Source organism: Ahaetulla prasina, chromosome 1 (genome assembly GCF_028640845.1).
Source record: "Ahaetulla prasina isolate Xishuangbanna chromosome 1, ASM2864084v1, whole genome shotgun sequence".
Taxonomy (NCBI): domain Eukaryota; kingdom Metazoa; phylum Chordata; class Lepidosauria; order Squamata; family Colubridae; genus Ahaetulla; species Ahaetulla prasina.
Window position 1 is genome coordinate 247,867,554 of NC_080539.1, and position 22,981 is coordinate 247,890,534.

The 22,981-nt window shown below is 41.1% G+C and overlaps 1 protein-coding gene and 1 non-coding gene across 8 annotated transcripts in view; one reads left to right on the forward strand and one right to left on the reverse strand.

Annotated features, from left to right (window-relative positions):
• CLASP1 (cytoplasmic linker associated protein 1) overlaps positions 1-22,981 on the forward strand; it is a 224,198-nt gene that overhangs the window by 67,701 nt on the left and 133,516 nt on the right. For all 7 annotated transcript variants that reach the window (XM_058195472.1, XM_058195491.1, XM_058195454.1 and 4 more), the window contains 4 exons: positions 13,874-13,952; positions 15,640-15,743; positions 17,078-17,169; positions 17,275-17,350. In XM_058195472.1, coding sequence (XP_058051455.1) covers positions 13,874-13,952; positions 15,640-15,743; positions 17,078-17,169; positions 17,275-17,350 — 351 coding nt within the window. The remainder of the gene's footprint in view (positions 1-13,873; positions 13,953-15,639; positions 15,744-17,077; positions 17,170-17,274; positions 17,351-22,981) is intronic.
• LOC131189405 (U4atac minor spliceosomal RNA) lies at positions 11,444-11,570 on the reverse strand. The gene has a single exon (XR_009153019.1). It is a non-coding gene; the product is annotated as a U4atac minor spliceosomal RNA (small nuclear RNA).

Consider the following 22,981-nt stretch of genomic DNA (forward strand, 5'->3'; position numbering starts at 1 on the left):
AGTGCTCCTGGGGGCTGGGGAGGGCAAAATCCTTTCCCCCCCCCCTTACTTACCTCTTTGAAATCTTGGTGTGTCTTATACACCGGTGCATCTTATACTCTGAAAAATACGGTATATATCTGATTTCTGTACACTGACTGATGTCTCCTAGGGGTGGGGGGAAAACAGGCTAGTGCGTGCCTTTGTTTCATTACTGCATGGCTTGCATATCCTCGTAAGTTCAGCTTTAGATGTGATTTAAAATTGCATGATTGATGATACAAATAAATACTCATATTCTTGCACCTAGGGTGGCAACAAAGATTTGTGGTGGTGCCTTTATATATCTATGCATGTGCAACCAATAAGTCATATTTACATAACCGGTTCAAAGAAATAGACATTTGTATCATCAATCATGCAGCAGTATTTAATAAAGTACTATGTTTGCAGAAGATTATAATTCAAAAAGCAACTTTTTCTCCTTCCTGCTTATCCTCAGAGATTGCAGGAAGGCTAGCGTTCACTGGAAGAAGGCAGTTTACAGGAAGGATGAAAAAAAATATTTCTATCTGAAAAATCAGATGCTGTTGTATTCTAGCAGTGGGGAACTTTATGACCACCTAAATGTTAAGTCACAGTTCCATTATCCTTGACCACCAGCCTACTAGGAAAAGCTGATGAGAATGGGAGTCCAGCAGCATCTGAAGGCTATTGCTGTTGTCCAGAAGTTCCTTTCCATGGCCAGGAGGGAGGAAATAATTCACCCTTTGTGATTTGGGGTTCACTGGGTCTGTTGGCTTTTACGTTTTTTGGTGTGTATTTTTTTCCAATTTAAAATATAAAACCATGCATATATTTAAAGTTAAACTGTCTATCTAGACCCGTTCCAGTCCGGCTTCCGACCTGGATACAGTACTGAGACGGCTTTCGTCACGTTGGTGGATGATCTCTGGAGGGCCAGGGATAAGGGTTACTCCTCTGCCCTGGTCCTATTAGACCTCTCAGCAGCTTTTGATACCATCGACCATGGTATCCTGCTGCACTGGTTAGAGGGGTTGGGAGTGGGAGGCACCGTTTATCGGTGGTTCTCCTCCTATCTCTCTGACCGGACGCAGACGGTGTTGATGGGGGGGCAGAGATCAACTCTGAAGTGCCTCCTGTGTGGGGTGCCGCAGGGGTCGATTCTCTCACCCCTCCTGTTCAACATCTATATGAAGCTGCTGGGAGAGATCATCCGTGGTTTCGGGGTGAGATACCAGCTGTATGCTGATGACACTCAGCTGTACTTTTCCACCCCAGGCCACCCCAATGAAGCTATCGAAGTACTGTCCCAGTGTCTGGAAGCCGTACGGGTCTGGATAGGGAGGAACAGGCTCAAGCTTAATCCCTCCAAGACGGAGTGGCTGTGGATGCCGGCACCCCGGTACAGTCAGCTGTAGGTGCGGCTGTCTGTCGGGGGCGAGTCATTGGCCCCAATGGAGAAGGTGCGCAACTTGGGCGTGCTCCTGGATGGGCGGTTGTCTTTTGAAGATCATTTGACGACCGTCTCCAGGAGAGCTTTTTATCAGGTTCGCCTGATTCTCCAGTTGCGCCCCTTCCTGGACCGGGATGCCCTATGCATGGTCACTCATGCTCTCGTTACTTCTCGCCTGGACTATTGCAATGCTCTCTACATGGGGCTCCCCTTGAAGAGCACTCGGAGACTCCAGTTAGTCCAGAATGCGGCTGCGCGGGTTATTGAGGGAGCAGCACGGAGCTCCCACGTAACACCTATCCTGCGCAGACTGCACTGGCTACCTGTGGTCTTCCGGGTGCGCTTCAAGGTATTGGTGACGACCTTTAAAGCGCTCCATGGCTTAGGACCGGGATATTTATGGGACCGTCTTCTGCCAGCTTCAATCTCCCAACGGTGCGTTCTCACAGAGAGGGACTCCTTAGGGTACCGTCAGCCAAACAATGTTGGCTGGCGGCCCCCAGGGGGAGGGCCTTCTCTTTGGGGGCTCCTACCCTGTGGAACGAGCTTCCCCCTGGACTCCGACAACTGCCCGACCTTAGGACCTTTCGCCACGAACTTAAAACCTATTTGTTTCGTCTTGCTGGACTGGCTTAATTTTCAAACTTTTAAATTGATTTATTGGGGTTTTTAAATTTTAGTGATTTTATAGGGTGTAATTGTATTTCAGCTTGGCCAATTGAATAAGTTTTTTATGGGTAGTTTTTAATATTGTATGGGTTTGTTTTTTGTATTTTAACTGGCTGTTCACCGCCCTGAGTCCTTCGGGAGAAGGGCGGTCTATAAATTAAATTATTATTATTATTATTATTATTATTATTATTATTATTATTATTGTTGTTGTTGTTGTTGTTGTTGTTGTTGTTGTTGTTGGGGAAGCATATTAAAATACCAGTATTTTGAGAGCAAGATTCCCTAGATCCCATGTTAGTTTGAGTTTCCAAAAAGAGATGTGTGAGGGAGCAGAATTAATAAGACAGGAAGAATCACAGTTATACACATGGGTGAAAACTGTGTGGAATTTTCACCTCAGACTTGATGTAACACATTCCATATTCTATTACATGCCATCTAATATTTTTAGGTGCAACAAATAGAAAGATCATAGTTCAGTGGTAGCACAACTACTTTGCATGTGAAAGTCTATGTTAGTCCCAAGCATCTCCAGATTTTTTGAACACTTTGAGGAGAAACTGACCACCCTTGTAGATCAACCTAGAGCAGTATTGGCTAACTTTTTCTGGACCGAGTGTCCAAAACACGTGTGTGCGCATGCGCGCCCGAACCTCCAAAACGCAATGCATGTGTTCCCCTTGCACATGCACTCTACCCCGCGCATGCATGTGAGCACCCCATGCATGTGCACGCCCCCCGCATGCACCCCGCCCCCTGTGCATGTGCACATGTGACCCCTCCGCATGCATCGCATCCCACGTGCATGCACACATAGGCCCCCGCACCCTCCTCCCTCACATGTGCTGCAGAGACCCAAAGACTAGTGGACCGGTGGGAGGCGCGTGTGTATGCACTGCGGAGCTGAACTGGAGCGACAGCTCGCATGCCCATGGAGAAGGTGCTGCATGCCACCTCTGGTACGCATGTCATAGGTTCACCATCATGGACCTAGAGCTTTCCAAATGTTTTGAACTTTTAACTCCCCCCAACTCCGGTCAACAGGATGAGGAAAATGTGGGGGCTGTACTTTAAAAAGTCACTAGCTTGCCTGCCCCTGGTTTGAATAATAACTCGACGGACCCAGGGTTTGCTTCAGGTTAAGACAACTTCCTTTGTTTCTGTCAGACAGTTCCTTTTTGTATTGTAATTTATGCTGTAGTTTTTGGCTAGCCAAGTCAAGGCAGCCATTTTGAAGAGTAAAGTCCCTTGAAGTAAAATCCAGCAAAGTTTCTCAAGCCAACCAAAATTTTTATACCTATAAACTCTGGGATAGTTCTGCTAATGATCTGACAATGGCAAAGGGCTAGTTGGTGAAATACAATTCTAACAGCGCTAGATTCCCCCCCCCCCCAACTTCTCCCTGTGAAAGAATACTCTGCAATAGTTTGACTTCTTATCTAATTTTAAATACTGATTTGACATAGATAAAAAGATCTTAGAAGGCTTAACTGTTTCTCATTTGTCTAAAGCCAGGAACCGGGGGAAGGGTGTGTGTGTTGAGGAATTCAGTTTCTTTTATATTTAGAACCTTGCTGGTTTCATGCTTTGCTGTACTGAATTGGTAACGTAGGATTTGTCGGTGGAAGTAATCCTGCTACTTCTGTGTTGAGTTTCATATTTCCTCCCTATGGATTTTGTATGTGGTTAGGTGGTATTTATTTTCTACAAATGAGTTTAATTGCTGGTTGAATTGATCACCCAATTGTAGAACCTGCTCACGAGACAGTCCCATTCTTACAATTGGGTTGCATCAGTTTTTAGTCTGTAAATGAGAGTTGTGCGAATGGAAACCCCATGTTTTGCCAGTATCTCTTTGACTCTGGGCAGAATACAACAATCCAGCTTTCAAGGTTATGTACATAGCAGTCCTTCCTACTTTCCTATAGAAAACCCCACTAGAAAAATTGAACGATCTTGAAGAGTTGATGTGAGACCTAAGGCATAAAAGGCAAGGCACAGAAATAAGAATTTGCATACTGGTAGTCCTCAACTTAAAACAGTTCATTTATTGACTTTCAAAGTTACAACAGCACTGGAAAAGGTGATTGATTGATTGATTGACTGAATTTATATTGACGCCTATTCGCACATGGACACTCAAGGCGGGTTACAGAATATAAAACCCCATGTAAAAATAATAAAACTAATAAAAGAAAAGTTATATAATAAATTACAGTATTTTTCGGAGTAAAAGGGGGTGAAAATTTGGGTACATCTTATACACCAAATGTAGTCCCTCCCACCCACTGGCCCCCACCCTTTGGCCTCCCAGCAATTTACCTCCTTGCAGCAAGCAGCAAGAAGAAACAGCCCATTTCAGCTTCAGCACAGCCTAATTAGCACAAGTTGATTGTCCATTGGATCAGCCTCTGGACTCTCAGCTGTTTCAGGCTGCAGGGATTGCCATTACCTATTGCTTCACGGGCCTCTGCTGCTTGCTGCAAGGAGGTAAATTGCTGGGAGCAGATTTTTTTCTTCTTGTGTTAATCAAGCTATGCTGAAAACGAAAATGAAAGTAAAGCAGGCTGTTTGCTATTGGCTGCAAGAGGCAAAATTGCTGGAGGCAGAGGCAGATTTCTTTTTCTTGTTTTCCTCACCAAAAAAGGTAGGAGTGTCTTATACGCCGAAAAATATGGTAATATACTAGAATCACCCCACAGCAGCAACACCTTACACGAGCCATTTAATGGACTCCATCCCATCCCACTCTGAGTTCCCCAGGCCTGCTGGCAGAACCAGGTCTTCAGCGCCATTCAGAAGACTGCTAGAATGGGGGCCGTTCTAATCACTGTGGGGATGATGTTCCAGAGAGAGGGCCACCATGGATCTTCTGGATCCCACCAGGTATATCTCCCTAGGGGATGGGGCCCACAACATACCCTGCCTCCCCACTCTGATGGGTTGGGTAGATGTGACCAGCAAGAGATGGTCCCTCAAATAACCTGGTCCCAAGCCATGAAGGGCTTTGAAGGTGACAACCAGCACTTTGAATTGCACCCAGAAGCAAATCAGCAACCAATGCAGCTCCCGCAGGAGAGGTGATACATATGCGCAAAAATATGTGGGCCGCTACATTTTGCACCAACTAGAGCTTCCAGATGCTCTCTAAAAGGCAGTCTCATGTAGAGCGTGTTGCAATAGTCAAGACTGGAAGTGACTAGGGCATGAGTGACTGTGAGTAGGTATAACTGGCGTACAACCCGCAGTTGCACAAAGGCCCTCCTGACCACGACCGCCACCTGCTCTTTGAGAAGGAGTCATGAGTCCAGGAGAACCCTCCAGGTTACGCACAGGATCTGTTTGGGGTAGTGCCACCCCATCCAAGACCAGTGATGGAAATTCTCCCTGAGCCAATGAACCCCAAACCCAGAGCCACTCGGTCTTGCCAGGGTTTAGTTTCAACCCGTTGCTCCCCATCCAGCTCCTAACAGCCTCCAGGCACTGCGAGCGGGAGGATACGTCATCGCTTAACTCACCACTTATGACCGTTTTTACAGTTATGACCATTGCAGCATCCCCACAATCATGTGATCAAAATTCAGACGCTTGGGAACTGGTTCATCTTTATGGCCATTGCTGTGTCCCAAGGTCACGTGATCTCCTTTTGATGAGCAAAATCAGTGGGGAAGCCGGATTCATTTAACAGCCGTGTTAGTAAGTTAACAACTGCAGCAATTCATTTAACAACATTGGCAGGAAAGGTCCTAAAATGGGGCAATTTACTTTGGTCACTTAGGCTCGGGCATGGCTAAAATTTCTCAGATGCATGATGTGGTGCAGCTAGACAAGAAATTGTATTGAAAAACCTGAGTGAAGCAACATTGCACATTTTATTTGTCCTTTCTCTGTGAAAAGATGCAATTCCCTTCTTATAGGTATAGCCATTATGCCCCCGGCTACTTCCATCATTTTCTGTATTCCTGTGTATTTTTTACCCATGCTTCATGGTCTTAAAGGTAAGCCATTGTTGGCTGTTTAGACCATGATGGCAACCATTGCATCTCCAGATACATTGTCCATGCTGGCAGAAGATTAGTGGGGGTTGTAATCTAATGGATCTGAAGATGCCAAACTAGGAAAATGTGGTTTTATCAGAATGTATCATCTTAAAGCACCCTGCCACTTGAAATAAAACAGCTGGTGATTTCTCTTTGACTGCATTGGTTTTGGAACACTTTAAGAACATTTGCATGGACCTGACTTTGAGATCACTCGATCTATCATCTATCTATCTATCTATCTATCTATCTATCTATCTATCTATCTATCTATCTATCTATCTATCTATCTATCTATCTATCTATCTATCTATCTATCTTCTCTCTCTCTTTTTCTCTCTCTATATATATATCAAAATCAGTCTCTTTCCCTCCCTTCCTCCCTCCCTCCCTCCCTCCCTCCCTCCCTCTCATATTCTGGTGCCCAGTGAAGCCTTTTTCATTTCAGGCTTTCCAAAATACAGTTTATAGCAATAACACTTAGGCTTATATACCGCTTGACTGTGCTTTTTACAGCCCTCTCTAAACGGTTTACAGCAGCGGTTCTCAACCTGTGGGTCGGGACCCCGTTGGGGGTTGAATGATGATTCGCCAGGGGTCACCTAAGACCATCGGAAATATGGGAAGTATACTTGTGAGTCGAAGAATCGTGCTCCAATGGTTGACTCACAAGCCAGCTGCAGGCTCTTCAAATCGCTAGCCGAATTCAGCTTCAGGCGCGATGAATTAAAAAAGAGAGAAATCTTTGCTCTGATGTCTCCCTCTCAAGCCAGCTGCAATCACTCACAATCGCTAGCCTAATCTGGCTTCAGGCGCGATAAACTTAATAGGGGAGGAGTCTCCGCTTTAATGCCTCCGTCCTCAAGGCAATCGCAAGCAGTTCAGATCGCTAGCCAATACGGCTTCAGGCGCGATAAATTCAAAATGAAAATAATTTTATGGTTGGGGTCGCCACATCGTGGGGAATTGTATTAAAGGGGTCGCAGCACTATAAAGGTTGAGAACCACTGGTTTACAGAGTCAGCATATTGCCCCCAACAATTTGGGTCCTCATTCTACCCACCTTGGAGGGATGGAAGGCTGAGTCAACCTTGAGCCTGATGAGTTTTGAACTGCCAAATTGCAGGCAGCAGAAGTAACCTGCAGTACTGCACTCTAACCACTGTACCACCAAGGCTCGTATATTCCATCACATGCTGTGAGTTTAATTAAGTCTTTAGATTAAGCCTCTGTCTGAAATCAACACCTGGTGCCTTCATGGACACACAATGTCCATATAGTTTTCTTAGCTAATGTAAATCAGATTTGCTCTTGCTTTCTTCTAGCATGTTTTGTCGTTTTCCACAGTAGCCTTCAGCACTGCAGTTTTGTACAGGCTTCCAGTCCCAACTAGCATCAAACTCCCAACTGTGCTTAACTTTTCCAGAAGAGACTAGGATTGGCTAAGTACTACTGCCACATCGCTGAGTGATATTTACTGTTGTGCTTCTGTTACACTAAATTTCTGTTTTTCTGTCAAGGTGTGTATCTGTTGATCTTTGTACTTTTATACTCTCCTAAGGGTGGGGAGTATATTTAATCTTTTGTGAATAAATACATGCAATACAACATTCCTATCTGGCTTGTCAGGAAAAAATACTCTTATTTGGAAAGATGGTAATGGTAATATAGATCCTGATCTCCTTAGACATCCTTCATTAACACTAAAGACTCTTGTTCCCCTCCTTTGCCAGGAGCAAATCAAAGGATAGACTTTCAAATATGATGTCCACCCCGATTCATTGGTGTCTGGGCTACTGCTAATTTTCAATCAATCAATCATCTTGCCTAAAGGTGACTCTTATGTATTTAAAAATAGAATGAAGAATGATTTCCTTTCCCCTTTTATTTATTTATTATTTGTTTATTAAATCTATATGCCGCCCATCTCGCTATCAAGCAACTCTAGCATATGGTATTTCTGATAACATGGAAAAAGAATAATCATCAGAATAGAGCTGGAAGGGATCTTGGAGGCCTTCTAGTGCAACCCCCTCCTCAAGCAGCATACCCTATACCCGTGATGGCAAACTTATGGCATGCGTACCATCTGTGGGTACGCGAGCCATCACCCCAGTTCAGCTCTGCTGCACATGTGCATGCGCCTCCTGCCGGCCAGGTCTCTGCCGCACATGTGTGGGGGCTGTGCATGCATGCACAGGGAGCACATGCATAGGGGCTGCAAACACATGGGGGTTCAGGCACGCGTGTGCATTTGCCTGTGCATGTGCTTTGAGCACTTGGTCCGGAAAAGGTTAGCCATCACTGCCCTCTACCTTTTCAGACTGACTGTCCAGTCTCTTAAAAATCTCCAGTGATGGAGCACCCACAACTTCTGAAGACAAACTGTTCCACTGGTTGATTGTCCTCACTGTTAGGAAGCTTCTCCTTAATTCCAGGTTGCTTCTTGATTAGTTTTCCATCCATGGTTTCTTCTCCTGCCCTCTTTGGTGCTTTACTAGAGAATAGTTTTTCCCTAGTAAAGGTTTATATTTTTAAAGCAATGCCACCTTAGAACGTGCAGTGATAATTTGATCTTTAATGTATGCCTAAATCGCACATAATTTGCTATGTAAGATTGATGGTGCAAATTGCATAGACCTAGTTCAGTCAAGCAGAATCACTTCACAGTAATAGTTACAATGTGACAATAGTCGAGCAGTTATTTTGGTGTTGTGACACTTAGGGCCTTACCCACAAGTACAAAACAACTGTGAAGTAGCACATACTGTAGCTGATTTTGACTGATCTTGAAAAGCTGAACAGCATCAGATCTGGTTATTATTTGGAGAGAAGACGAGCAGAAAATCCTCAAACAGGGAATTGGGAAGGCTTTTTTAAGCCTTAGAGAAAGAGACAGTTGATTCCCAGTAGCTGGTAAAACATGCATTAAGACCGGTGCTATGTGTTCTAGTTTACCAACTTGGCCACAGCATTTTTCAGTTGAGGCTTTGAGAGTGTTTCAAAGATGAGATGTGGAGAGTGACTCAAAATAACTGTACTTTGCAATTATTAGGGCAAGATCATTGAAGAGACTGGGATGCTGTGGCGTCTCTGATGTCAGGGGACCAAACACATACACTCTTCTCTGCTGATTTTTAGTAATGATCTGAGCAACTACAGGATCTTGAATTCCCAATCCTCAAAATTGCCCCAACTAAACCCCATCAATAGTGAGGGAGTTAGCAAGGTCCACAGGAGAGCATCCAAAAACTTATCTCTCAGGGTAATCCAGACGGTGGATCTACTCAATGTCCATATTTGAAAATGGAAACATACAGAAATAATAATGTAAAGACCGAGGGACTCATCAATTAATGTTTAAAACATAAGTATTACCGTATTTCTTTAAATGCATAGAATGGACAGCTGTCAGTGGGTTCTATGATGGGTGTGAGTCACTTGCCTGAAACAGTAAGATAGTGTATGTATGTATGTTTGTATGTATGTATGTATGTATGTATGTATGTATGTATGTATGTATGTATGTATGTACAGTTTAGACATTAATGGCTGTGTGTTGGGTTACTTTGAGGCGGCAGCACATTTACACTGTTATACAAGCTGTATACTTACTTCTTTACATTGTAGCCAAGTGTCATTTCTTCAGTGTTGTCATATGAAAAGGATACTTAAATATTTACAAAGTGTGAGGGGTTGTACTCACTTCTGTGACATACTGTATGTACGCACGTATTGCATTTTATTTCTATAGTTGCCATCTCAACAAGTGACTCTGGGCAGCATACATTCTACTCTGCTTCATTGCAAAGTGGATCATTCTTGATTCCTGTTTGTAGAAATGCAGAGTTCACAGCAGACGGCAGACCCATGTCAAAAGTGGGCTGATCTCAAAAAAGCTAAGTGTGATTTGACCTGGTTAGCATTTGGATAAGAGAGCACTACGAGATTCGGAAGAGACGGGGATGAAGAAAAAAAGTCTCAGAAGGTGGCTGAATTGAACGCTTCCATGTTGCCAGGAATTCAGTTTGACTTCAGGAGAGTTTTTACCTAAAAAGACAGCCACTTTGGTTATAGTAGTTAAAGGCACCTGGTTAAAAACATCCAACACATTTCCTCTTATATTGCTATTTCAGGGGGGAGGGAATCCTAAATTTTCCACTTTGCTAGTTTGGGTTTGAGCCAGTTGGGCGTGGTGTCATGGCACCAGACTGGAAACTGGGAGATCATGAATTCCAGCTCCTCCCTTAGGCCTAAAGCCTGTTGGGTGACCTTGGGCTAGTCCTTCTCTTTCAGCCCTGGGTAGTAGGCAAGGGCAAGGCTGAAAAACCCTGCCAAGAAAATCTCAGGGACTTGTCCAGGCGCTCAACCAGCCAACACTGACTCAGGGGGATTCTCCCCACCTTTTACCTAAAGAAGGATGATTGGTCCAAGGCTGATAAAACAGTTAAAAGCGAGTACACAGCTGCTTTAGCTTTCCTGATCTTCCTGTCCCCTACAAATGTTAACAGAGTGAAGGATTGGGGAACAAACTACTTGCCTTCCTTAACGATCTATTAATGTTTTACAGGCAGCTTTTAACTTTTTTGATTTGCTTTTGGCGATTGAGGACACAGTATCAAAGGTGGAAGGAGTCGTTTTGAAGGGGGCTTTGTATGGGATTCAAATACCTCAGTGCTCTTGGTTCAGTTTGTATTTTTTGTTGTCGAATAAATGGTACCTATGGAAATAACCAGCTTAACTCTGATTGCTTTAGGACAGGGGTCTCCAACCATGGCCACTTTAAGACTTGTGGACTTCAACTCCCAGTATTTGCTGGCTGAGGAACTCTGGGAGTTTGCTGGCTGAGAAACTTTGGGAGTTGAAGTCCACAAGTCTTAAAGTGGCCAAGGTTGGAGACCCCTGCTTTAGGATACAGAAGTTGCAAGATTCAAACCTTGTTGTCCAATAAATGGTACCTATGGAAATAAGCATCTTATCTATGATTGCTTTAGGATACAGAAGTTGTAGGATTCAAACCTTGTCAAATAAATGGTACCTAAAATAAGTAGCTTACCTACAGAAGTTGTAAGATTCAACCCCTCCTAAATACAGCTTGGTTATTCTGGGTCTACCATGTAATCTTTGGCACCACCTGGTGGCAGCTAATGAAAAAGAAGCTGGGACGGTTGTTTTAATATTCGTTACACCTATTTACAGGGTAAACCGAGGAAACTACATATATTAACATTATTTCGTGGGTTTACACCCCATTGTGGGGGTATTTGTAAAATACGGTTCCAAAAATTGCACCTCATGTGGGGAGCAAGCCCCAAGGATGCCAATGTGTTGTGTAGGTGTTAGCAGTACTGTCCTCACTAGACGTTCATTGAACAGTAGCGCAACCCCAAGATAAGGATGGTTGGGAGATTTCGTCGCAGCGGCGGTCTGGGGAACTGAACGGGAAACCCACCGAGGTCATAGTGAGGCGCGACTCGCGTTTGCTTCCTTGGACTGCTTTGCGGCGGACGGCGTGTTGGTTAATGCCGTTTCTGAAGTATTTGCAAAGCAAGCAGCTTTCTGCCGCCTCTCTTCGTAAGTTTGGAGGTTACCCAAGATGCCTTGCAGCAGTCACTTTGCATAGTGGGCGGTGCTACGAGTAAGCGTAGCGGGGGAGGCGTTCTTAAGCTTCGAAGCAATGCTTTCTTCCGCTTGTGAAGACCTTGTTTTGGCGCGCCTGCCTTGCGAGGGGGGAGATTTATCCTCTTTAGAGTTGCTTAGACTCTAAATTGTCTATATGTGTCCTCCTTGCGTTTAGAGTTTGGTTCATCATTTTTTCTTTTTAGTTGAAGCCGTTAATAATGTTACAGACCAGCTTTCTCCAAACGGGCGCAACCTCACACTATTAGACAGCAACTTCCACAAAGGAGGAGGATGGGAGATGTAGTCCAGTGCCCTTGAAAGGCACAGGTATGAGAAAGGCTGCCCTATTTGGGTAAGCTTCCTGTAACAGAAGAGCTCTGCATGTAAATTCCTTCTGTGTTTGGAGTTTAGTGTGCATTTGGAGGCTTATTTATCTCTGAATTCTGCAGCAAGTACATTCTGGAACTACATAAATTTGGTACTTAATGGCTTTCTAAAATATATTTGTTTCCTTTCAGAATGCTTCATGCAAACACTTCTCAAGTCTGGTTCCTTGCAGATGCATTGTGGCTGCAAATCCAAGAATGCGTAGCTTTGTAGTTAGAGAATTTTGCAGGAAGGATAAAGGCTTACATTGTAGAATGTAGGGTTCTGGTGGTTGTTGTTTTTTTTCTTTTATCTTGGTATTTTTAAAAAGTAATTTTGGGAAAGTTTGCATCTTACACTTCATACGTAACATAAGTTATTTTTCTCTGACTCTTTAAATTTATTACATGTAAACCAATACATTCATAGTACTGTAATTCCATTAAATATGTCAAGAGTTGGAATAAGTTAAACTCAAATACTGCATTATTGGTTTCTCCCCTCCACCATACATGTTTGAAGTATGTATTCAAAATGTATTTGGCTTCAAAACAGCATGTATTCAAAATCTATAATCCATTTATTAAATTTATATGCTGCCCAATTCTCAATGACTCTAATTCTTTGGTTAGTCATAAATATACGACCCACATAAGGATTTGAATCTCCCCCCACCCCATACACCAACTTCTTGAAAGGTTTATTACTAATAAAGAATGTTACTGAATATTATTTTAAATAACATCTCATTGAATTTGAGTACTTTGTTTTATTAGTGCTATGGTGCCACATGATATAGTATATCTCATTTTCAAAACTATGATTAAGCTTGGTAAAAACGTATCAACAACTTCAACTTATACAATATTTGGCCCAGTTTTTTTTTAAACTCAGTTAATGTTAATTTCTTTATAGATAACTTCTAGGTTACAAAGTGAAAACCTAGATAACTTCTAGGTTACAAACTTCAGTATAGTTTGATTTGCCATTTTATGTTTTATTTCAAATAACGTTTCTCCTCACTTGCTTATCTTAAACCAGTATTGATAACTTGTATGGAAATTAATCTTTAGATTTGCAGTTGTTCTAATTTGCATTTTCCTGAGCTGTTGCATAGATGATAGCTAGATTTCCTGAATCACAACTAAGAAACCACAAACAAAATACTGTACAACACTACATAACCTAACATCATTCCTCTAGTCGTCTTCTATCAGGACTTACAACATGGGTTAATTAATCCATAATAAGCAACCAAGTTTACTTAAAGCTTACTTAACTTGTAATCCAGAATTCTCAACCTGCCATTTAAGTATATGGGAAGCAAGGACAGAATAAGCAATAGAACATTTACTGTCCTGAGCAAATTTGGATAACTGGATAGAAGGATTTAGTCCAATAAAGGTGCATAGCATCAGAAGGGACATTGGTTTCTGTCCACCTTAGTTGTTGAATTGGGTTCATTTATTTCATAGCAGTTGCCTAATTATAGTGTTATCTACAACATTGGTTATCTAGAAAACTCCAGATCTCTTTAAACATCAAAATGAAATTTGTGCAACTTTTAATGACCTTCTGTTAGACAGTTATGAGAGCCCATTCCTTTACTATCCTTTTTAATGTCTACACTGCATATTCACTGTTTTCATATTCATATTTCTTTTCCATATTCAGAGATTGCATCTTTTTTTAATCTTCTTTTTGTTGTTGTTTTCAGGTTGTCCTGCTGGGCTTGGACATCTTATCGGCACTGGTGTCGCGGCTCCAAGATAGATTTAAAGCTCAGATTGGCACAGGTGAGGTAATCGGAGCCAAGGGATAGGCTGCTGTAAATAGGGTGTACTGCCTTGGTAACTTTCTCTAAAATTATGTTTATTTGATAATAAAACTAAAGTCATATGTGTGGTCAGCTTGTTCTTGTTAGAAGGAACGGCAACCTGCAATAATTAAAAAAACAACAACCCAGGAACTTCACCATTGATATGAAGACAGAAATTACTTTGCATTGTAATAATGTTAGATAAGAACAGCATAATTACTTTGCTTTTACAGTTTTCCCTGAAGAAGTTTTGGTAATGTACAGGCTGGGTTCACACAATATACTAACCTAAAATGCATTTAGATGATTCAAGACTTAGTGGGAATCCAACTTTAACATCACAACATGTTTTAGCAAGTTGTGTGAAGTAGGCTATTATGCTAAGCCAGGGGTCTGCAAACTTGGCTGTTTTAAGACTTGTGGACTTCAGCTCCCAAAGTTCCTTAGCCAGCAAAGTTGGCTGAGGAATTCTCAGGAATTCTTTGCAGACCCCTGTGCTAAGCCATAATATGGCTTGCTTATTTTGTAAAACATATTGGAATATGGCAATTGTGTGAACCCTGGTTTAGGTTTTAGTAGGTGGTGTGAACCCAGCAAAAAAAAAGTGTGCCCTAGAGTTTGCACTCCAAAGCTTGACGATTCTGTTTAATGGCCATCACAAACTAATGAAAGCATGGAAAAAAACTAAATTAATCAAGTTCCCCTCTGAAAAAGCCCAGTTTCCAGAAAGCAGTCAGGCGGGCACAAAAAAGTAGCACTTCCCCTTACGTTCCTTAAAGCAGACACAACTAATAGTTTCTTCCCAGGTAGGCTGAACTGGTCAGGGCAATTCAGATGAGTGAACCTACTCATGCAGATAACTAGCAGTTTTAAAAGTTAATGCCAGCACTTTAAAATTGTACCCAGAAGCCTTTAGCAACCAATGCAGATTCCCACAACATTGGTATAATGTGGGACACTGGCAAACGCTGGCATCATACAGACCACTGCACCCTGAACCAACTGCATTCTTCCATGTGATCTTCAAAGGCAGCTCCAGGTAGAGTGTGTTATACTAATCTGAGCAAGTGGCGATAATGAGGACCTCAGCCACTGTAGCAAAATCTTACTATCCCAGCTAGGGGTCACAACTGATACACCAGCAGAAGCTGGAAACACAGTCACACACACTCCAGAACCACAGTCTCCAACGGCTGTTGCGTAGCAGGACCCATGAATCCAAAAGAGCCCCAAATTACTAATTAACATTAATGTAAATATGATTTGGTTGCCAAGTGCCTAAAATGCAGCCACATAACTCTAGGTGTGTGTATGGGAAAGGTTGTAAGTAACTTTTTTGGGGTTCAAATGGTTGTTAACTGACTGGTCATTAAGCAAAAACTGTATAGGGTAGCCATTAATACAGTGCATGAAAATAAATATGATTGGACATACTTGGAAAGCTTACAGCATATGGAAACATCATAATGACAGGGCAGCCTTTTTCACAGCCTGTTGTCTGAAGCAAGTGTCTATTTCTTCCACATGAGCAGCGTACCAAAACACCACATACGGCACTTGGGAAGATAGATGTATTTTAGTGTTGATCTGAAATGCCAAATGTGGGTTTTTTGTTTTTTGTTTTGGAATCCTCCTTTGTGATCCGCCTTCCTTTTTGTCTCCAGTGTTACCTAGTCTAATTGACAGACTGGGAGATTCAAAAGACTCTGTACGAGAGCAGGATCAGGCCCTGCTGTTAAAAATCATGGAGCAAGCTGCTAGTCCCCAGGTGAGTTCTTGGAAATGTACAATGATTGGGTATAACCTTATAGTACCTGCTCCAAGAAAACCATTCACAAGTCGGTTCAATTTGTATTGAACATTTTTATTATGCCTAATAAACTCTATTGTTCAAATAGGATGGGTGGTATGTATCTACTGTAGCAGCAAAAATGTCCTCAGTACTTAAACAGGTAGTATGGGGAAGTCAGCAAAACAGTAGCAGGACAGAAAATATTAGTGCAGAAAATATCCTTAATCGAGGTGATCAAAAGCATTACAATCAGGAATCTCTTTATGATATGATAAAGCTAGAGCATACAGCTAACCTGTGTATTTGATCCTGCTCCTTTTGTAATCAAAGTAAGTCACAGTTGAAGCATACTTTTGTAGTATACAGAACCAGGCACAGAGGAGTGGAGACAGGAAGATGCTGATCAGCCTTACCTAGTACTTGAACATAAAGCTTCTACTTATAATTTATGTTTGCATAGCAATATTTAAGAATATTCTCAACCTTAACCCTTTATATTCAAAAGTCTACTTTGTATTATATTAAACCAATTAATACCAGAAACAATATTAAATATATTTTGAGACCTCTGAGACAAATTCAGTAATTTGGCTGCCATAGTTCCATAACTACAGGTAGCCCTTGACTTACGACCCAAATTGAGGCCAAAATTATGGTCGTAAATTGTGCTGGTTGTTAAGTGGATCATCAGTTAACTTGAATTTATTACCTTTTTTGCTCTGGTCATTAAGTGAACACCACAGTCATTAAGCAAACCAATCAAACTGATCATTTTTAAAATAGCAGGATGATTTTTTCATTTAGAACAGGTTATCTTTGCTTTTTGCTCATTAGTATTTATTACTTCCTCAGGCTAAGTGTCTATTCCTTTAAATGGTCTAATAGATAAGATTTTATATTTGTTATAAATTTTTTTAAAAATGTGTTAATGAAATCCTGAATAAAATTATATATATAGATTATGAAGTATTTTATGTATAAATAATACAATGTTTAGCATTCTATCAGAGCAGTGGAATATTATACAAGATATTTTAATTATCTTGCTTTGATGTTTAAAATATAACTTTTTAGAGCCTTTATACATGGATATGATAAGAAGCCAGCCAAAATGATATAAAGAGGCCATATCAGAATATTCCCAACCAATAAAAATAAACTTCTAAAATATTTTTCAATAGTTAAGTTAGTTCCACTTGCCTACACTGCCTTCACACTCGTGACAATAGGATATTCATGATCAAGCAGATGCAGCCGATCTTGGTTTAGGGTATTTTCTCACCCCTTACTTTCTTATATCTGTGTGACAGTACGTGTGGGACAGAATTTTGGGAGGATTCAAACACAAGAATTTCCGGACAAGAGAAGGAATTTGCCTCTGCCTTATTGCAACACTTAATGCGTAAGTTGGACTATTATGCCTAATTTATACATGCATTCAGTTGCTTTGAAAAATACTTAGCTGATCCTTAGCTTGCTTGCTTTTTCTCTTCTTCCTCTGTTTTAGATCTGGAGCTCAGAGTTTAACCTTGAGCAAGATTGTGCCCCATATATGTAACTTACTTGGTGACCCAAACAGCCAGGTGAGTCTTTAATGCTCTACATTTGCTTACTTATACCCTTCCTGGAGAAGAATAACTCTTCTAGAGGCTTTATTTATATTTTATTTCATTTTAATTTCAAATCTTTACCACACCACAATTTTATGTGATCAGGAAAGTTTTAACTACTTTTATTGATTACAGATGCCTAGGCATTTTAAAATATGTACCATCATCTTTAAGCAGTAACCCTTGAAGGAAGCTCTGGTTTTTTTGGGGATTTACATGACTAAAAAGATAAAGGTTCCCCTTGCACATATGTGCTAGCTGTTCCCAACTCTAGGGGTCGGTGCTCACTTCCATTTCAAAGCTGAAGAGCAAGCGCTGCCCAATGATGTCTCCGTGGTCATGTGGCTGGCATGGAACGCTGTTACCTTCCCACCAAAGATGGTCCCTATTTTTCTACTTATATTTTTTACGTGGTTTTGAAATGCTAGGTTGGCAGAAACTGGGACAAGTAATAGTAGCTCACCCCGTTACGTGACACTAGGCCAGTGTCGGCGAACTTATGGCACGGATGCCAGAAGTGGCACATGAAACCATCCCACGAAGAATGTACGACCTCACTGGCTCCTATTCCACATTCCTGTGATCACACGCATGGGGGTCAGCTGGCCATCACGCGTGCAGGAGCGGCGAGACCTGGAAGAGCGCCGTTCCGTCACACATGCGCAGGCCGGCACCCGACCTTCCGGGTAGATTTTGCGTGCATGCGTGATGGCCAGCTGTTCGTCAGGCGTGCTTCCATGCCGGTATGCAGGTGTTCGGCTGCCAGCTCACGCATGCATGATGGACTGCCGATCTTCCGGGTATCAGCACTCCCGCACGTGCAAAGGCCAGCGGGGCTGCGCATACCTTGTGGGATGGTTTTGCGTGCCACTTCTGGCATGCAGGCCAGCACACGAGGACGTCAAAGGTTCGCGAACACTGCACTAGGGATTCGAACCACTGAACTGCCAACCTTTCGATTGACAAGCTCAGTGTCTTAGCCACTGAGCCACTGCATCCATGACTACTGCTCCACAATGCCAGGAAAAGATGCAATTATCTTAAAATATGTTGACAGATGTTATGCAAAATCATAACATTTATCATTTTGTCAAATCTGTCAAACCATAACCTTTATTTCTTGTTGAATCTAGATTGATGCTTTGATCTCATGATTAAGATTAATTTTTGCTTCTTCGTTCTCAGTTTCAACCATACCTTGTAAAGGGAGTTCTATCTGTATTTATTGGTCAATATTAGCATTGACCAAGCAGTTTGGAGGCCTTGATAAAGGAGAATTCATGATTGTGCAGAGAAGCATCCCATGTTTGAATGACAACACATACTTATTTCATTGATTGAAAACATTTCTATTCTACTTATATTCTAATTTTTTGAAAATTTCCACAAGATTTACTTTGTTGTTCAACTGACAGAGGTAGTGTGCCAAGAATCTTGCCAAGAAAACTGCAGGAATTTGTCATGCAGTCTTTGAGAATTGTACGATTGAATGGAAGAAAAGCAATTTTAAAGATAAGTATACAGTATCTTTAAGATTGTTTTTCTTCCATTCAATCATACAATTCTCAAAGATTGCATGACAAATTCCTGCAGTTTTCTTGGCAAGATTTTTCAGAAGTGTTTTGCCCTCGGCTCCTTCCTAGGACTGAAAGAAAATGACTGGCTCAAGATCCCCCAGCTGTCTTTGTGGCCAGGGTGGCACTAGAACTCATGATCTCCCAGTTTCTAGCCTGAACCACTATACCAGATAGGCTGTCCATGATGAGTTCCCCAATATTTGAAAAATAGAGGGCCAATATAGAGCTCTGAATGATTATATTCAGATGTATTTTGTGGAATTTTATTAATAAAAGCAGGAAATACTTGAATTATAATATTGTATACTATGTAGTGTGTTTTGCAATTGTCTAGACATTCATTGTTAACCTGCATGGATTTTGAAACTCTGTTCTCTTAATCAGTTAATGACCTGCAGAACCTCAACACTTTCCTTCTGCTTCAAATTTGGTAGCATGTATTTACCTGTTTTTTTGAAGAATTGCTTTGATTGTAGAAGACAAAGTTATATACAGAGAGTCCTTAAGATATGACTGAAATTGTTCATTTTGTTTGTATGTCCCCAATAGTTATAAGGTGAAGGTCTTCCTTCTCTCCCATGCATGTCTGGGTCATTAAGTGGACCATGGGGTGCCTCAGGTAGGGTAGGCCCTTAGAGACCTAGTATAGACCCAGGCTCCCCTGCCCTGGGCCTCCCAAGACCTCCCCAACTCCCTGAGATCCTGTACTCCACTTTCCATCCCTTGGGTCCCCACAGGCATTTCCCCACTCCCACTTGGTCTTTCCAGCCTTAGGCCTGATTCTCACTCCATCAGGCCAAGCACCGTCTTCCTCACTTAACTTTTGAAGACCTCTGAGGCCTTCCAGAGCACTGGAATGGATTGTTCCTTTCTGCAGCCACATGGAGCTGTTCCGGAAGCAGCTGCCATTTTGTCCTATCCACAAAGTAGTAGCTTCTGCAGTGCTATGTAGATCTTGTAAAGACAGCAAAATGAAGCAGTTTGTCTGGCAGCCACCATTTTGTCCCAGCCCACAAGCAGGTAGGACAAAATGGTGGCCATGTTCAGGTTGCCTATGCATGGCCCAGGGACACATGGCCAGCTCTCCTTCCCTACAGTGAGGTCTGAAGAACTTCAAAGAATAAGTGATGGGTGTGTGGGGAGGAGGCCCAAGTGCTGTGGGGGTCTCAGAGAATGGGATTTGGGGAGCAAGGTGAGCATTTCTGTGGTGCATTTTAAGGTTGAATGACCTCAGGGGCCATTTGAAATAGGATCATATGTAATTTTGGAGTGTCTGTTGTAACTTTGAATGTTGATTAAGTCATCTATCATATCTTAAGGACTACATGTACAGCACTGAAATCGTAAGCTTAAGTTTACTCCCTTTTTAGTAGAAGACCAGCTTTTCTGTTCAAATTGTATACACTTTCAAAAGGATGCTGAGGCATTTGCAATGCATATTTTGGTTCCTGCAGCTGACCAATAGATTGAAGACTGCTTTAATATGAAAGCTTATGTGTGAATAGAGAATATACAGAATGGTTGAATTTGTTGGCTCCCTTCTCCCATCCTTTAATGAACCAAATTATTAAAACGGTGTCGCTAATGTGACTCTTAAAGCAAAATAATGTTTTTCCAACTTAACGTGGAAGCCTGAAAAAACCCTGCATACTTTAACAAATAACAGAGGGTCACAATAATGAATAGCAGAGAGGTTCTGTGCACACTCTAGGTATAAGTATTTCTTCTAAATCATTTAAAATCAGCTATTGTATAACAAACACTGGGGAGCAACTGTTGCTAGAGTGTAAAGAGGAAGGTTTCCATTGTTTTACTTACAGGTATTAATTGTTCTCTTTTTCTCTTTCTTGGTATGGGGTAATTAGTCTTTCCCCAAAATGTAGACATTTCCTAATTATTCCTTATCTTAATCCTTTTGAGCATGAGTTACACATGGTACTTTAAGCCAAATTCTTTGCAAAAATTTTGCCATTTTCCTGATCAGGCCAGAAAATCAAGATAAAATTATACCAGTTCTGATCCATATATAATTAGAAATGAACCTAATTATTAATGCATATGAACAGGTCTAATAATAGCTCAGTTAATTTAATAATTGGAGTTTACTGAAAAGGATATATAATTCAAATCTTATCAGAACATTATCTATCTTTCACTAATTGCTGTAAAGCCACAGTGAATCAGTATTGTCCTGTTAATTGTAATATGTGGACTGTCAGTCACCCAATCCATCATTTTGGGAAAAGAGTGTTCAACCCAACATCTGGGACACTTTGCACTTTGTCCCAACATCTGGGACACTTTGACACTTTTCTGGATTTGTGGATTTAATCTTAGAAACTGCCAGACAGCCTTGGAGGGATATAGTTTGGGAGGAAATTTGGTAGTCTGAAAGGATAACAGTATTCTTATTTCTAGTTGAAACAAAGTAGAAAAGACCATTGATTTTTAGATTGGTTTGCTTTTGAATAATTGGGGTTTTATTTGGGTTTTTTCCCCTTTGTTATTTTAAAATAGTCATACTTTAAATGATTATCTAGTATTAAACACTTTGATATTTAATGTATTTCAGACCTTTGCTGTATTATCCAAAATCCTAATTTTTATCATGATTTTTCACCTTCTGCTTTCCTCCTTCATGTAATAATTATAACATTTAATTGTGCTGTAAGAAAAAAATGCAGTTAATCTTCATTCACTATCCCTGGAATTGATGCCAGGATTTAAATATTATAGGCAAGAGCGCCAATGCCTTTGAGTTTCTAATTTCTTTCTGCAAAGACTTCCATGTTGCTCAGATTTGAGCAAAAAGCATAATGTAGGACTAAAAAATAAATGCCGCATCATAAACTTTATTACGTGTCATGAAAACCACTGCTAAGAAATTCCAGCCAAGTATAACCTTGGCCATGTTTTCGTATATTGATCTGGCTCTTAGCAGGCGTGCCTAAGCTTTCTTTTGGGGCCATCAAGTATTTTATTATTGAATTTTAATTGTTTGAAATGAGGTGATTGGGATGACTTTTTATACTGTTATTGTATTCCAGAAATTTGGAATTGGGCATTGTAAAAAAAAGGTTTAGATAAGTACACCAACAAATAGTTCCCCCTAAATCCATAAAATCATTTTTTTGCTTCTGGGGCTTATTTTATTGATATTTAAATGGTAAAAAATAAACTTGCACAGCTGTTTTAATTAAAAAAAAATATCCCCCCCCATCTGTCATGAAATCTATGATGATTAACTAAACATCAAGTATTGAACAATTTTATTTAAAGGCATAGTTTCCTGTTTATGTGTGATAACTCAAAATTTATTTAGAACTGCTTTGTCCAGCTTGGTACTTTCTATATTTATTGGCCAAGATGGCAGAGAATTTTAGAACCTGTAGCCCAAACCAATCAGGAAGACACCAAGTTGGAAGAAACTGACTTAGAATAATATTTTAAATCACTGTCTTTTTTCTTCCAATTTTCCTGCAGGAGAGGGAATAAACCAGGTGCCTCATGTTCTTGCTGTAAGGCAAATGAGTTGCTGGTTGTTCAAAGGAAATGCTAGTGACTGTGACAAATAAAGATACATTTAACTTTTCTCCTTCCATCTGTTCTGTATTGCTACTCTTCGGAATTCAGATAACCATCTTTCATGGGTAATTCTTCACTAATACTTGGGTCTCTGGAGATGGGGCCAACAGCATGGCCCTATTCTTTAGTAGTCCTCTTAAATACATTATTTTCATCTATACACACACAAAAATGGCTGTCTATTTATCTACCTTTTTATTCATTTCTTTTGGGGAATGAGATGCACTACTTGTAAGGTATTGGAATTGCCTAGGGATCCTGAAGTTGATCCTTCCTGTCCCAGGGCATGGGTGAAATACGTAAGGCCAGTAGTGGAAGTCCAAGTTCCAGAACTTTTGCATTCAGCAGTTGTGTAGTTTTGAACAGTGACAGTCCTGAAAAAATATACATAAATATGTAAATAATTTGGTGGGAGGATGCACAAAAATATCCTTTAATATGT